The sequence below is a fragment of the Antechinus flavipes genome, chromosome 2, assembly GCF_016432865.1.
Source record: "Antechinus flavipes isolate AdamAnt ecotype Samford, QLD, Australia chromosome 2, AdamAnt_v2, whole genome shotgun sequence".
NCBI classification, from domain to species: domain Eukaryota; kingdom Metazoa; phylum Chordata; class Mammalia; order Dasyuromorphia; family Dasyuridae; genus Antechinus; species Antechinus flavipes.
This window is the reverse complement of record NC_067399.1, coordinates 207,827,025-207,841,781: the sequence shown is the minus strand read 5'-3', so window position 1 is coordinate 207,841,781 and position 14,757 is coordinate 207,827,025. Positions and strand designations below refer to the sequence as shown.

Sequence of the window (14,757 nt, the reverse complement as noted above, 5' to 3'; positions counted from 1 at the left end):
CTTGACAATTGGTCAGCTAACTTCTATTTAAAAACCTCCAATGCAGAATCCACTGCCTTCCGTGCCAGCACATTTCACCTTTTGAGAGCTCTAATTAGAAAGTTTTTCCTTATATTAATCCAAAATTAGTTTTTAGTATTCCTATTTTTGTACTTGGAACCAAGATGATAAAAGTCTACTCCCATTTCTAAATGACAGCCCTTTAAGCATTTAAAGATAGTTACAATTCTCTATTAAATTTGCTTTTCTAATAAACATTACATCTTTCTTAAACTGAACTACATAGCTGTTACCATTATACTTACAAGACATACAATCCATTTTGACATTAACATAAAGTACACAGTGGGAAACAATGACATATATTTGTAGGGGTAGGTGATAATAAACTGTAGGGGGTCCTGAACCCAAAGAGGGAGTAAACAAACATTTATTAAGCTCTTACTATATATGTTAAGCACTAGGGATACTTTAAAAAAAAAAAAAAGGGACAAAAACTTGTTTCTGACCTCAAAGGAACTCACATTCTAAATAGGAAAACAACAAAAATAAATGTACATATAAGACTTATAAATATCTCAAATGAAGATCCTCACAACAATCCTGGAAGATAAGTGCTATGTTCTCCATTTTACAGTTGAAGAAAGTGAGACCAAAAGAGGTCAAATGACTTGCCTACAATCATACAGCTAGTAATTGAGGATAGATTTGAACTGTTCCAGATTCCAAGTCCAGCTTTCTATATCCAATATGCCACTAAATAGAAGTAGTAAGTCAAGAAGCTGGGAAAGAATTGAGCAGAGTTGAGATAATATAAATTTGTAGTGGATCCAGGTAACAAGGTTTTGTGATTTCCTCCAACTCCATATGGGAGCTAAGGAGACAAATGATTAGACAAAGTAAGAACAGGGAGAATGAAGAATAAAAGATTATGTAGATAGGCCTATATCCCAAAGAGATCTTAAAAGAGGGAAAAGGACCCACATGTGCAAAAATGTTTCTGGCAGCCCTTTTCATAATGGCAAGAACCTGGAAACCATGTGGATACCCATCAGTTGGAGAATGGCTGAATAAGTTACAGTATATGAATATTATGGAATATTATTGTTCTCTAAGAAACAATCAGCAGGATGAAATTATTAAAGTTTATGTGGTCAGATAAAAGCAATTTTGAGTTCATGAACATAAAAGTCAAACACTTAGAGGTGATACTCCCACAATGCCCCACTCCACATCTACTGACCTTTTCCAATGAGATCTGGCTCCCTTCTGAAGATACAGCTTACCTTACCACCCTTTCCCACACAGGCTACAATTTCACTCATATAATTAACCCACAAATTGTGGTGAAAAGTCAGAATATTCCTTTCTCGCACTGCTACTTTCAGACTTTCTCTCCCCCATTATCACTCAATAATCTCTCTTGCTTTCAGGACCATTCAATCAATCCCTAGTAATCACTAGTAATCAAGAATCTGGAAGCTATTAATCTACTGATCCCTAGGACATTATTATGTCTTCTACAAGTTCTCTCCTCTCTATTTCCTGTCCTTATATTTGAGCTTTGGGGAGACAATCAGGGAATCAAAGTCCAGCAAAGGAAACTAGGAGTGGTCTTACAAGGAAGATGAGTACCAAGAAAGAACAGTATCATGAAAACATGATATTCTCTCAACATAAAGAATATACTTCTCTTCCTTTTCCCCAACTTAGACTTTTCTTTCCTTACTGCCAGCACTCAACACTTGGTGTCCACATTCCCAGAAGCTTCTTGCCCCCCTTTCAGCTTCTTTTTGTGTGCTGTTTTCCCGATTAGATTTTAAGTTCCTTGAGGGCAGGAGATACCTTTATTTTTATGTGCATTGCACAGAGGTAGACAATATATATTTACTGGTTGATGCTCCCTCAAGCATACAAATTAATACTTCGTCAAATACACTTCCTAATTCCTCAACTTGGCCTTTTCTTTAATGCACATCCTTTTTGAGTTCTCTGAAGCCTTTGACATTCTTTATCATGTTCTTCTCTCTTAGAGACTCTCTTTTCTCCAGATTTTCCTTGGCACTCTTTTATCTTTCCTCTTAATTAAAAGAGTTTTTCTTGTCACCTTTTTTAGATATTGACCCACTAACCCTATTCTCTTTTTCCTCTCTGCTATTTTACTTGGTAATCTCATCAATCCTAGGATTTCATTTCTATGAAGGTTCTCAGATCTTATTTCTCCAGCCCTAACCACAATTCAGATCCCAAACTGACTTTTTATCTTTCTACCAAAAAAAACCCTCCTTCTTCTTAGTACTGTCAATACTAAAAAGTAAGTCTGACCATGTCATGCACATTTGAACCCCAACTGTTTGGCATCAAAGGTCATAATAACTAGCTCCCTCCTATTTTTCCAGTCTTAAACTTTATTCCCTTCCCCATCCCACATTCCATGTAATAAGCTATGATCCAATGATAATAGTCTCCTTACTGCTCCTAACACAAGACACAACATATAATCTCTGCATTTTCATCTACTGTCCCCCACTGTTCTCAGTTCTTTGATTGCCATAACTTCCTCCAATTCTCAGCTAACACTTCACTTTCTTCAGGCTTTTCCAAAAAGATCTCCCTTAACGCTAGTGTCTTGGCTCTATTGAGCATTTCTAGTTTTGCCTGAATAAATCATATTATTACGTTGACTTAAACTATAAGTTCCTTAAGGCATAAAGAGTATTTTTGTATTTCTTTGTATCCTTTAGTGAGTACTTTAATAAATACTAGATAGTTTGTCTACCTCTTTCATCTCAGCCCAGAGAATCCCTAGCTTTCTACAAAAGAAAGTTCAAGTGTCAATTCCTATGAGAGAGCGTTTCCTGATTCCACCAACTATCAGCTAATACTAATAACTCCTCCATCATTACTTAGCATTTTATCTGTAAAAACTGTCCTAAGGTATTAGCGTAATTAAAGTTTTAACTTTAAAACTTCACTAGAATTTCTAGAATATGCTATATATTTCCTTATATTTATATATGTACATGTTGGTTCCATCCAGTAGAAAGTAAGCACCTTAAAGGTTGGGACTGCTTCATTTTCATATCACCAGAGCCTAACATAAATCATTCCCAGGTGACGAGTAAATTTGCCTAGGTGTAATAAAAAGCATAGATATGGATATAGCTAATAATATGAGTAATTAAACAAATGGAAGGAAAGGGAACTGTTTCAAAAATCTGAAGTAAACCTTTTATGATGTAACAGGCATCAAAAATTCAATTCAACAAGCATTTATTAACCATCTATTATAATATTTCAAGTAACGTGCAATTCTAACCCATTGTACCTTGGCACTATGGGAAGAAACCTAAGACAAGGTCCATATCCTAAAAAGGTTTACAAACTAAATGTAAAGATAACACATGAGCAAGTTAAATAAAAATCCATTGAAATTTTATCAACATTACATAGCATATATAAATACTTGTTGAATTTGGGTGCACAATTCATAAGTAAATTTGCCTGAAGAGACCAGAAGGTACAAAGGTCAAGACAGTAAGAAAAGTTACCACAAGGCAGTCATTGGCAAACAAAAAATACCAAAAGTATTACTAGAAATCAAAAGATAAAAATCTGGAGTGAGGAGGTTTTATTCAGGATTTGAATGACAGTAGAACACTCAAAAAAGTAAATTAAGAATGACCTTGGGCAAATTCTCTCAAAGTTTATTACGGGGCAATCAATGAACCAGTTTGGGATTCAACATGAAGATCAATTATGAAATAAAGGATTGGAAGAATTGGTTGAGACCAGCTTAGATTTAAATGCCATTGAGATCCTCAGAAATTTTCACCAAGGGCAAACCATAATTCCTTACATATCCAGACATTAACAGTTCTGACTCTAACTAACAGTGCTTCTTGTATAAAGGAGTCACATAGAAGGCACATAACTGATTAATTTTATTTTGGTCCACACATGAGTTCATCTCATTTCAGAAAGCTTCCATATAAGGAAATCCTTTCTATCAATGCAGATTGGCAGTTCTGACACCTAATATCTTTCCCCCCCCCCCCAATCAATCAGGATTAAGTGACTTGCTCAAGGTCACCCAGCTAGTGTCAAGTATCTGCAGCCACATTTGAATTCAGGTTCTCTTGTCTCCAAGACTAATGGTCTATCTCCTGCAACTCTTAGCTCCCTTAAAATAGTATCTTAGTAAGCTGCCTTTGATCCTTGAGATGTGAAATTATTTGCAATAGGTCACACAGTCATTCTGTATGTCAGAAAAGACCTGAAACCTGACATTTCTGACAGAGCCTCACTCTCCAGCCACTAACCAAATAGTCTCTTACACAACACCCCTAGTTTAGTCTATGTATGTAGTACTAAATCTATCACAAATAGGTGAAAGAGACTGAAAACAACTTAACAACATGTACCAGGTGCCACACTAACTAACCACTAGAATCCAAAAACCTTTTTAAAAATAATACATTTATTTCAATATAGGCTGTCTTTGTAATCCTGTGTACTTTATTTTATGCATTTAAAAACATTCGAAAAGTTCATAGAGTTCACCATAATGGCAAAGGGATCCATGACACAAAAATATTAAGAATTTTGTCATTAGGAATATTAGAAAAACAAAGGAATTCCCTCAAAGAATTTAACTCTAATGGAAGAGATGACAAATAAATAACAAAGTATACACAAGATATACAGGAATAGATGAAAGATTATCTCAGGGGAAAAAGTATTATACAACTATGGGAACACTGGAAAGGATTCCAGCAGAAGCAGTAGGAAAGAAACAGGTATAAGAGAGTGAGAGGAAGGAACATGAGATGAAGAAGAGCATTCCAGACACAAGGAGTCAAAGCAAAGACACAAAGATGGAAGATGTAGGCCAGTAGGAGTGGTTTTAGTATATAGTGAGGAATAAAATATAAGAAAATTAGAAATACATATGAAGGGCACAAGTTATTAAGAATTTTAAATGCCAAACTGAGACCTTTATAGTCAAGTATAGAAATAAGTAAAAAGTCACTAGATTTTACTAAGTAGGGATGACAGTCATACCTATACTTTATAAAGTATCAAGAAAAATCACTTTAGCAGCTGGGTGAGAAAATGAATCGGAGTGGGAAGAGAACTGGGGAAACCAATTAAAGGCTAATGCAATAATCTAAGTGAGAAGTGACAATAACTTGAACTATGATAACCCAATATCATTCAGTACTATTCAGTATAGGGTGAAGGTTGGCATTCTTTCAATAGTTGACTTCTACTTTTAATGAATCAGCAAAAGGGAACATAGTCTATCAACTTAATGATACTATCTAAAAACCCATCACTCAAACCCCACATACATAGACCATTCTTGAATTATTCCTGATCCACTAATCCTCAATCCTGGGAACATCCATATCTTATCACTTGGGACTACCTCTAATGAAGTTACTAAATCATGCTTATTTCCATCACTTAAAATTTAAGGTGTATAATCTTCACTTCTCAATAGTATAAGGAATTATAGAGCTAGTCTTAGAGTAAGGGAGATACAACTTCAAGTACACTGACATGTACAGGTTTAGGGGTCAATCTAGAAATTATCTTCAACTCTTTACTCTCCCCTCCCTCACCATCAGCACCATCCCTCAGAAGATTATAGAGCTACTCTTAGAGTAGGGAAGATATGTCTTCAAGTCCTGTCTCTGACATACAGATTTAGGGACCAATCTAAGAATCATCCTCAATTCTTCACTCTTTCTTCCCTCACCATGACCCCCATCCCTCCAAACAGCTGCAAAGTCTTGACTTTTTAACAATTCTATCTGCACAATATTTCACATCAATCCCCTTCTCTGGCAACTACTCTGGTTAGAACTGAATCACCTCTCACCTTGGCTACTGCAAGAGCCTGTAACATGCCTCTACATTAACACTAATTGGTCTTCTTGCAAGTCTCTTCCCTCTCGAAAACTAACATTCCTAAGGCAAAGACAAAGATCTGAGTCTTTTTAAGAACTCCATTCAAAGGCTCTCCAGTGTTGAAAACGTTCTTTGCAAGGATTTTGAAAATAAAAAGTTATTAAAAAAAAAAATTTTAAGCCCCCTCATAATCTGTAGCCTATCTTTCCAAGCTGTTTACATAACACTCCCCTTACTTCAGACTTCAAATAAAGTGGCTTTATTTCCCTAGTTTCCAATACAGATAATTCACCTCCCACCTCCATGCCTTTGAATAGGCTGTCCTCCATGCTAGGAATGCACTGTCTGCAATTGTCTTTAGGAACCTCTAGCTTCTTTCAAGACCCAACTCAATTAGCTTTCTTTATCCACAGCTATAGTACTCCTCCATTTCCAACTACTGTATTTATTTGTATATATCCCATATTTATTTATCTGGACATATTGTTCCTGCTCAGTAGAATATTAAGTTCCTTGAAGGCAAGAACTTTCTCACATTTATTCTTGTATTCCTGTAATGGGCTGAGGCTTGAGTTGATGCACTGAGGTCCCAAGCACATGAGGCTAAATAGTAATTGGACCATAATCTATTAATATATAAGCTTGGAGAAAGAATGGCCCCCGCCCACTCTTTGTGCAAGTCCTGATGTGTTGTATAGGAAATGACGATTTTGGTGGGTGGAGGCAGGGGAGTGGAAAAGGAAGGGGAAGGAGAGATTTTTGGCATTGCTATTGCAACGGTTTGCTCAGCTCAGATTGCTCTCTGTTAGCTGGCTTCCTGTCGCAGCTGCCCATATTGCTATCGCAATTTTTATTCACCTCTTCACTTCAATAAATATTGAAGATTTTTTCCTTAACCTGAATTCCTGACTCCAGCTGATTTTAAATATGCGGTCATTACATATTCCCAGCACCTAATAGTACCTAATACGTAATAGGCATTGAGTAAATCCCGCTGACAGATAAAATACAAACTAATTACTTCAATCACATAAAATTTAAGTTTTTGCAAGAATAAAAGTGTGCATCAAATATTATTGGTAGAAAGCCAATATCCAAATTACATAGGCAAATAACACGTATTTAAACTCAAATCCATTTCCCCAATCAATACTGGTAAAAGAACAGGCAAAATTCTTTCAATAATTATACGAAAATATGTTCTAAACCACTAACAATAAGAGAAATTAAAACAGGTTAGGTTTCACCTCATCCAGAAACTTGGCAAAAATAGCAAACAGAAAGCTTTGTATCTTCAGAGCTGAGAACATTATCTTGCACAGAGAGTGAGAGCATTTCATAAATGCTTACTGACTTACCTGTCAATACCCAATATAAACACATACACACCCATATAAAGTATATAATGCACAACATTATGTATGTATACACATACATATACACAAAGATAAGAAACGAGACAGAAGCTATTTTCAGAGAGAAGAATAAAAATCTCCTGAAGAATATTTAACTAGAGTGGAGTCTTTTTTTCATTGTTAAAGCTTTTTATTTTCAAAACATAGGCATAATTTTCAACATTCATCCTTGCAAAACCTTGTGTTCCAAAATTTTTTTCCCCTTCCTTTCCTTCAACTCCTTCCTTAGACAGAAAGTAATCCAATGTTAAGTATGTGCAATTTTTCTAGACATATTTCCACAATTATCCTGATGTACAAGAAAAATCAAATGAAATCAAAAAGGAAAAAAAAAAATGAGAAAGAAAATAAAATCCAAGCAAACAACAATAAAAAAGGTGAAATTATGTTGTGATCCACACTCAGTCCCCATAGTCCTTTCTCTTGGTGCAGATGACTCTCTGCATCACAAGTTCATTGGAACTAGCCTGAATCATCTCATCATTGAAAAGAGCCACACACAGCAGAATTGATCATCACATAATCTTATTGCTGTGTACAACATTCTCTTGGTTCTACTCACTTCACTTAGCATCAGGTCATATAAGTCTCTCCAGGACTCTCTGAAATCATCCTGCTGGACGTTTCTTATAGAATAATAATATTCCATGACATTCATATGTCATTATCTGATTCAGCCATTCTACGACTGATAGGCATCCACTCAGTTTCAACTTCCTTGCTACTACAAAAAGAGCTATTACACACATTTTTGCACATGTGGATCCTTTTCCCTTTTTAATAATCTCTTTGAGATTCATGTCTAGTAGAGACACTGCTAGAGCAAAGGGTATGTACAATTTGATAGCCCTTTGGGCATAGTTCCAAATTGTAGAGCTGAGTTTTAAAGAAAGCCAAAGTGGAAGTGAAGAGGAGACAGCCAGTGAAAAGACACAACTGGGAGATGGATTTGTCCAAGGAACAGCTAAAAAGCCACTCACTATCTATAAATCAAGTATGTGCAGGGCAGTCAAGTATAAGAACAGAAAATATATGATGGGACCAAGCTATGAAGCATTTTAAAAGCCAAAATAGCTTTTTATATTTAACTCTTTGTTTTTTACAAGGATGGGTTCAATAGAAAGAGAAGGGAATGTAATTTTAAAACAAAAAGCATTACTTGAAACAAAGTTGTCCCTAAATGCCCAAATGCAATACTGTTTTAAAATTTTCATCTTGCTTGGCCTTACAGCATCATTTGACACGTCCTCCTTCAGCTTTTGAGCTAATAATCTGGTTTTGCTACCTAAGTGCTCTTCATCCTTTCCCATCTACCTAAGGTAGATATTCCTTTAAATTCTTTTCTTTCTTTACAGACCCTTGGCAATATCATTCACTACTCAGGCTTCTACTACCTTACATTTATACCACTATCTGCCAAACTTTTATCTCCTTTCCTGACTTCTTTTCAAACATCCAAATCCACCTTTCCATATAGGATTTTTCTATTTGAATGACATTCTTGCCACCTCAAACTCAGAATGTCCAAAACTGAATTTTATATTTTCCCCAAAACCTCACTCAAAGTTTCTATATCCCTTACATTTATCCTCTTCTCCCCACACAAAGAACCACTACCAACCTCATCACCTTTTTAACACCTTTTAAAAAACTAGAAAGCTAGTTGAGTTGGGTCTTGAAAGAAGCTAGAGGTTCCTAAAGACAACTGCAGAGACAGTGCATGGAGGACACCCTAATTATGACAGCTAACTTCCAGATAAACCAAGTATATATACTTGTTTCTGAAGTCTCCTCTCCAGAAGAAACTATACTCTACACCAATGAAATCATAGATCCAGCCCTATTCTTATTCATCTACTTTATACCTATAGATATACATGTTCCTGATTATATTATAGACTTGAGAAAACCGTTTTGATTTTGTTTTTGTATCTCTGCAGAGTAGTCATTAGTAAAGCTTTTGTTACTCATTTTCACATCATTTCTGTCCATGAAACCACCAGCCTCCCATATTTGAAATATTAGTGTAACTTCCCTTTCTCAATTCATATAAATTGCCAAGTCTTAAAAATTACTTCAACAACATGTCCCACATACACTCTCCTCTAATCCCACTGAACAATCCAACTAGACTAATGCAATAGCATCCTAATAGTTTTACTCCCCCCCCACCCCGCTCCATCCTTCCCACTGATGAAAGAATAAGAATAACTTGGATATTTTTTATGCATGGATCTTGTCATATCATTCTTCTGCTCAAATATAACCAATGGCCACCAAGTAAAAGTTCAGCCCAGCATAATCTGGCACCACTCAACAGTTCCAGTCTTACTGCCTATTACTCTCCCTCCCCATCCTAAACACTATATTTCAATCAGACTGTCCTGGCTAAGTTCCCCTTCCCTAATTTTATCAACTATCCATCATTTAAAGCTTAATTAAAATACTGCTTTTTCCAGGAAGTTTCTCCGATTCTCCTTCCTCCATTCACTTCCAGCCCTTGTGTATCACACTTCACAAAGCATTTCCCTCATATCTCTGTTAAGCTTTTTTTTCCCTTTCTCCCCCAGAACTGAAAACAGTAAGCACAAAGTTTACTTGTTTAACTGAAACATTATAGAACTGAATAGGTATCACTTGCATCTTCTCAAATCTGCTGGAATCGACTAAAGCAATAGTGAAGCCAAAATTATAGTCAGGTCCAATAAAAAACATGTCTATTCTTCCCTCAAAATAAGCATTAAAGTGTCATATTGTCAGCTAGGCTGAAGAACTGATGAGAGTTTATAAATGTGTTTATGTATATTCCTACACCCAACTACAATTTTCACTTCTTTTAATAAAATATAGGTCACCTTCTAATCACAAAACTCCAATGTACCCATTACTAAAGTAAATAGTTTTATATACCTCTAAACCTAAGTATTACAAAAATATGATACCTACATACACACTTTCTCTCTCTCTCTCTCTCTCTCTCTCTCTCTCTCTCTCTCTCTCTCTCTCTCTCTCTCTCTCTGCCGAAAGCACTCACTCCCCAAGCACCTCAGCATTCATCTATTATTTCCAAAAAGTATAAAACAAAATTTTGAATTTTGGCTATTGTTACCTATAAAATTAAAAAAAATCCTTCATTTCTTTTCCCAATAAATTAGAGTATGTCTATGAACGATATAGCAACATGTGAGAATTACAATTTAGAAAATGTCATTGCAAATATTATAAGGATTAGGATAACCTGTGTTGCTGATTTAGTGGTTTAAGAGAATTCTACGAGACCCAAGATGTTTTCAATAATACACTTTTAAGCATACATACTCAAAATGTTTCTGCCATTTGGGATTCATTGCTATGCTTCCATTATCTATACATTTTGACTTTCCATAGAAAACAACATCATTTATTCATATACTCTTGTTAAATTATATACACAAAATTCTTCCTCAAAATCTTCCAGCACAGAGAACATATTCTTTTGTCTCCTATGTACAAGCACATACTTGCCCCAGGTCTCCACAACCATCTTGACACAGTCCAAATACATTATTTACCCTAAAAGTGGCCTCCAGTCACATACAATTTCCCTCTACTTCCCTGACCTCTTCTATTCGCTACAAATAAACTTGAATATTTTTAAATAAGCTGACTTTATATAGCATTTTAAGGTTTTCAAAGTACTATAAATACAGCATATACAGTATATTATTTGATATTCTGTAAGCACTACAAATATTCCTATTTTACAGATGACAAAAGCGTGTTTCAGGGATTAAGCTTCCCATAGTTACACTAAAACTAAGTTTCAGAAATCTAGGTCTTCCTGATTCAAAAGCATAATTCTCTTTTATCCATCCAAGATAATTAATAAGGTTTATTATTCCCCATCTCTTACGCACTCCTTCATTCTCCCAAATATCAAGGCCCATTTACTTATTAAACCTTCTGGCATTCCTGCTACTATCTCATATACTTGGAACCCTTCATTCCTAAATTCTATTAAAGTACAGAATAAAAAAAAAAGTCAGCCTACTTCCTGTCCCTTTCTCCAGGTGATACTTTAGATCTGGATGGGGAACCTTTCTCTTGCCAAAAGCCATTTGGGTATTTATAACATCATTCTTGGACCATACAAAATTATCAATTTAAAAATTAGTCTGCTATATTTGGTCAAACATTTAATTAACTCATCCCTAATGTGATGGCTGTAATTGTGGCATTGGCACAATTACACCTTGGCAGGGCCAGACCAAATGATTTCGATAGCCTTATACAATCCATGAGTCAGACTTTTCCCACCTCTGCAGAACCTGTCCACATACATGGGACAATCCTCCTGTCCCCTCACACTAAACAAGACACCAATTCCTTTTACTCTAAATTTTGTTTATACTCTGCAAATACATTTTTTTAAAATTTGTTTCAAAGCTGCAAGGTACTCAAAGAAAACATCTAGTATAGCCACTTGACATTAGGTATAACTTTTAATTGAGAAACAATCAAGAAACTCAGGCACTAAGTCATACAGATCATCCTAATTCCTAACCCCTCTCCATTTCTTTCATATCTAAAAGATTATTATAAGGCTGTCATTATAAGGCATCTAGGTGGCTCTAGATTCAGGAATCTGGAAAGTATGTGTTCAAATGTTGCCTCAGATTATCTATTAGCTGTATAAACCTAGGTTAAGTCACTTGCCCTCTTTGAGCTCAACTTCATCTTCTGTAAAATGAGCATAACAACAACCCCTAGAGTTTTAGAGTAAATAATTGAAGTAATTTGTTTTTGTGACGTCTGAGACGATTTCCAATTTATCCTGCAGATAGTTTGTATACATAGCTGTTTGCTTGTGGTCTCTTCCTATAGATGGTGAACTCCCTAATGGCAGGGATTAAGTTGGGGATAAAGGAGAGGGGGTGGCTTTTGGTTTAGGCTTTTCTTCCCCTTTCTTTGAATCCCCAGTGCTTAGTGCAAAATCTAACACATAAAGACACAATAAATACTTGTATTTTTTGAACTGACTAAAGTGCTCTGCAAACCCTAAAGCTATGCATATATAAAATCATGCATACCACTGAAGTAAATGATTCTTCATTCACTTTATAGAATCATAAATTTTGTTCTGAAAAGACCTGAGGTTATCTAATCCAACTTTCACTCTTTGGTTGAACTGAGGCTCAAAGGAGTGAAGCAACTTGCCCAAGGTCACAAATGTAGTTATCGGTGCAGGAATTTGAGCCTAACTTCTGTGGCTCCAAATGCCTGATTAAGTTTCCCATTTTACCAGAACTGCATTCCAATTTATAGATCTAAAACCACAGTCATATGGTTTAGCTACTAACCTAAGCCTACCTCTTGTCAACCCTAATTTAGCTAGATCCAATATATATTAACCTGATCGGAAAAACATTTATTAAAAACATATTATGAACAAGATGGGTTATGCCAAGGGCTGGAGATACAAAAAGAAAAAAAGAAAAATCAGTACTTCCTCTCAAAAACTTTGTATTTTATTGTTTAGAGGCTGGAAGAAGAGATATACCATTAAAATAGTTACATACATACATGATTTGAAGAAGAGTACACCTTAAAACATTGCTTGACCCACAATCATTTTAGTAAAAGGTATCATGTCTGTCAAATGTGTGGGATTCCCATCCACCAACTTCTCCCCAGGAGTCTTAATAACATCAAAAGACCATTTTTCAGTACATAAAATTATAAAAACTGCTAAAAATGCCCTGTGGTTTTATTTAATCGAGAATCTGGGGAACCAAGATTTCCTAGTCTGTTTCTCAGTTTTTACCCACTAAAGGGATGGAGACAAGTAGCAAAGGGACAAGATCTTCACATCAGTGTCATCCAGCCCAGTTCAATGCCTCCCTCCGGGGGGACTAGGAAGAGAGGGCACGGCCCACACTTCGCCCCACCCGAGGAGCCCTGAAGGCAGTCCATTTGCACCTGAGAGAGTCTATTTCTCTGTCCCTCCAAGAAGAGGAAAGAAAGATGATAAAAGGGGGGAGAAAGTGGTTGGATTGGAACCGGGAACAGCCGAGCTCTTCCTTGTATCTCATCCGGAGTTTCGACCCGAAGGGGCAGACCCCGGGCCGGCCTCCCCGCAACCCACTCCGTCTTCTATTCCTTTCGCTTTCACATCAACTAAGGACCGCAGCGGCGGCGGCTGCTTCCGCCCATCCCCAGGACCCAGCACCTTCATCCCAAGCCTGACCTCGTCTCGAGACGAGCTCCGCCGGGCCTGCTCTGATCCTCCCCAGACGGGCAGGACCAGCTGGCTTCACCGCCGAAGCCCGAGGCCCACAAAGGCAGTCCCTACGACCACCGCTCCCTGCCGGCTCCAGGCCAGCAGGCAGGCCTTTCCTTCCCCCCAGGAGCCGCCGCCAAAATAGGATTCTACCCCAACCCCCACCTCCACCCCGCCCTCGGAGGAGCCCAGCCTCGCCTCGCCTCTCGGAGCAGCCCGCCCGCTACCTCCCCCATCATGCCTCTCCCGTTCCCCGGAGGGCCGGGACGCATCTATCGGTGCCCGCCCCGGCATTCAGAGGCCCTCCCTGGCCCCTCCCCGCGCCGAGGCCGGGGCCCTGCCGGGGGCGCCCGGGACTCACCGCTGAGCGCTGAGGCCTGTAAGGTGGCCCCCGAAGTGCCGTCGATGACTTTGATGGTCCCGCGGCTGGTGACGGCCAGGATGGCGTTGAGCGCCGGGTGGTAGGAGAGGCTGTGCAGCCCATCGGCGTCGCAGCGCATGCAGCCGTCCCGCAACACTAGCCACTCCGAGACTCCGGCCCCGGCTGCCGCCGCCGAGGAGGAGCTGCCGGGGCCCGAGGCCGCGGCAGCCGCCATCTTCCTGCCTGCGCTCAGCACAATCACACTGGGAAGCGGCTCAGTGACAGTCCCGGGAGGAGCAGCGCCGCCGCCAGTCACCATCCGGGGCCAGGGGGCAGGCCGAGCAGCGTTAGCCGGAAGTGAAGTCAAGGCGCTGGGCACGCACGAGGAACGTCAGGTGGCTGGAGAGAGTAGCGGGGAGCCGCGGCGGCCGGCGGGGGTAAAGGAGGCGGTACCGGAGGTGGGATAGGATGGGGCTGGGAAGTGGATGAAGCATGCGCACAACTGGCCCTGCGTGCCACGCGCACCGCGCGCCCTTCCTCTCGCAGGTCCACGCGACGGGGTAGATCAGTGGGCTTCCCGCCGTGTGGCCCCACCCCCACCTAGTCTGCTCGAGCCAAACTCCTCTTTCCACGCTGAGGAGGGGCAGGAGGAGGTTGGGGGCGGAGCCCCACGCCTTTGCTGCCTGCTGCTGCTTGCTACTGCTACACCTACTCTGGCTGACCTGGCGTGGGACTCCCACCTACCTTTGAAGAGCTGTAACATCGTGGCGCTGGAGGGGCTCCCCTAGCCCTTTGACTCGCATTCT

At 38.9% G+C, this 14,757-nt stretch overlaps 1 protein-coding gene across 1 annotated transcript in view; it reads right to left on the bottom strand.

Annotated features, from left to right (window-relative positions):
• BIRC6 (baculoviral IAP repeat containing 6) overlaps positions 1-14,341 on the bottom strand; it is a 300,333-nt gene extending 285,992 nt beyond the window's left edge. Inside the window, exon 1 of the mRNA XM_051976128.1 lies at positions 13,952-14,341. Coding sequence (XP_051832088.1) covers positions 13,952-14,270 — 319 coding nt within the window. The 5' untranslated portion in view covers positions 14,271-14,341. The remainder of the gene's footprint in view (positions 1-13,951) is intronic.
• Positions 14,342-14,757: the final 416 nt, after the last annotated feature.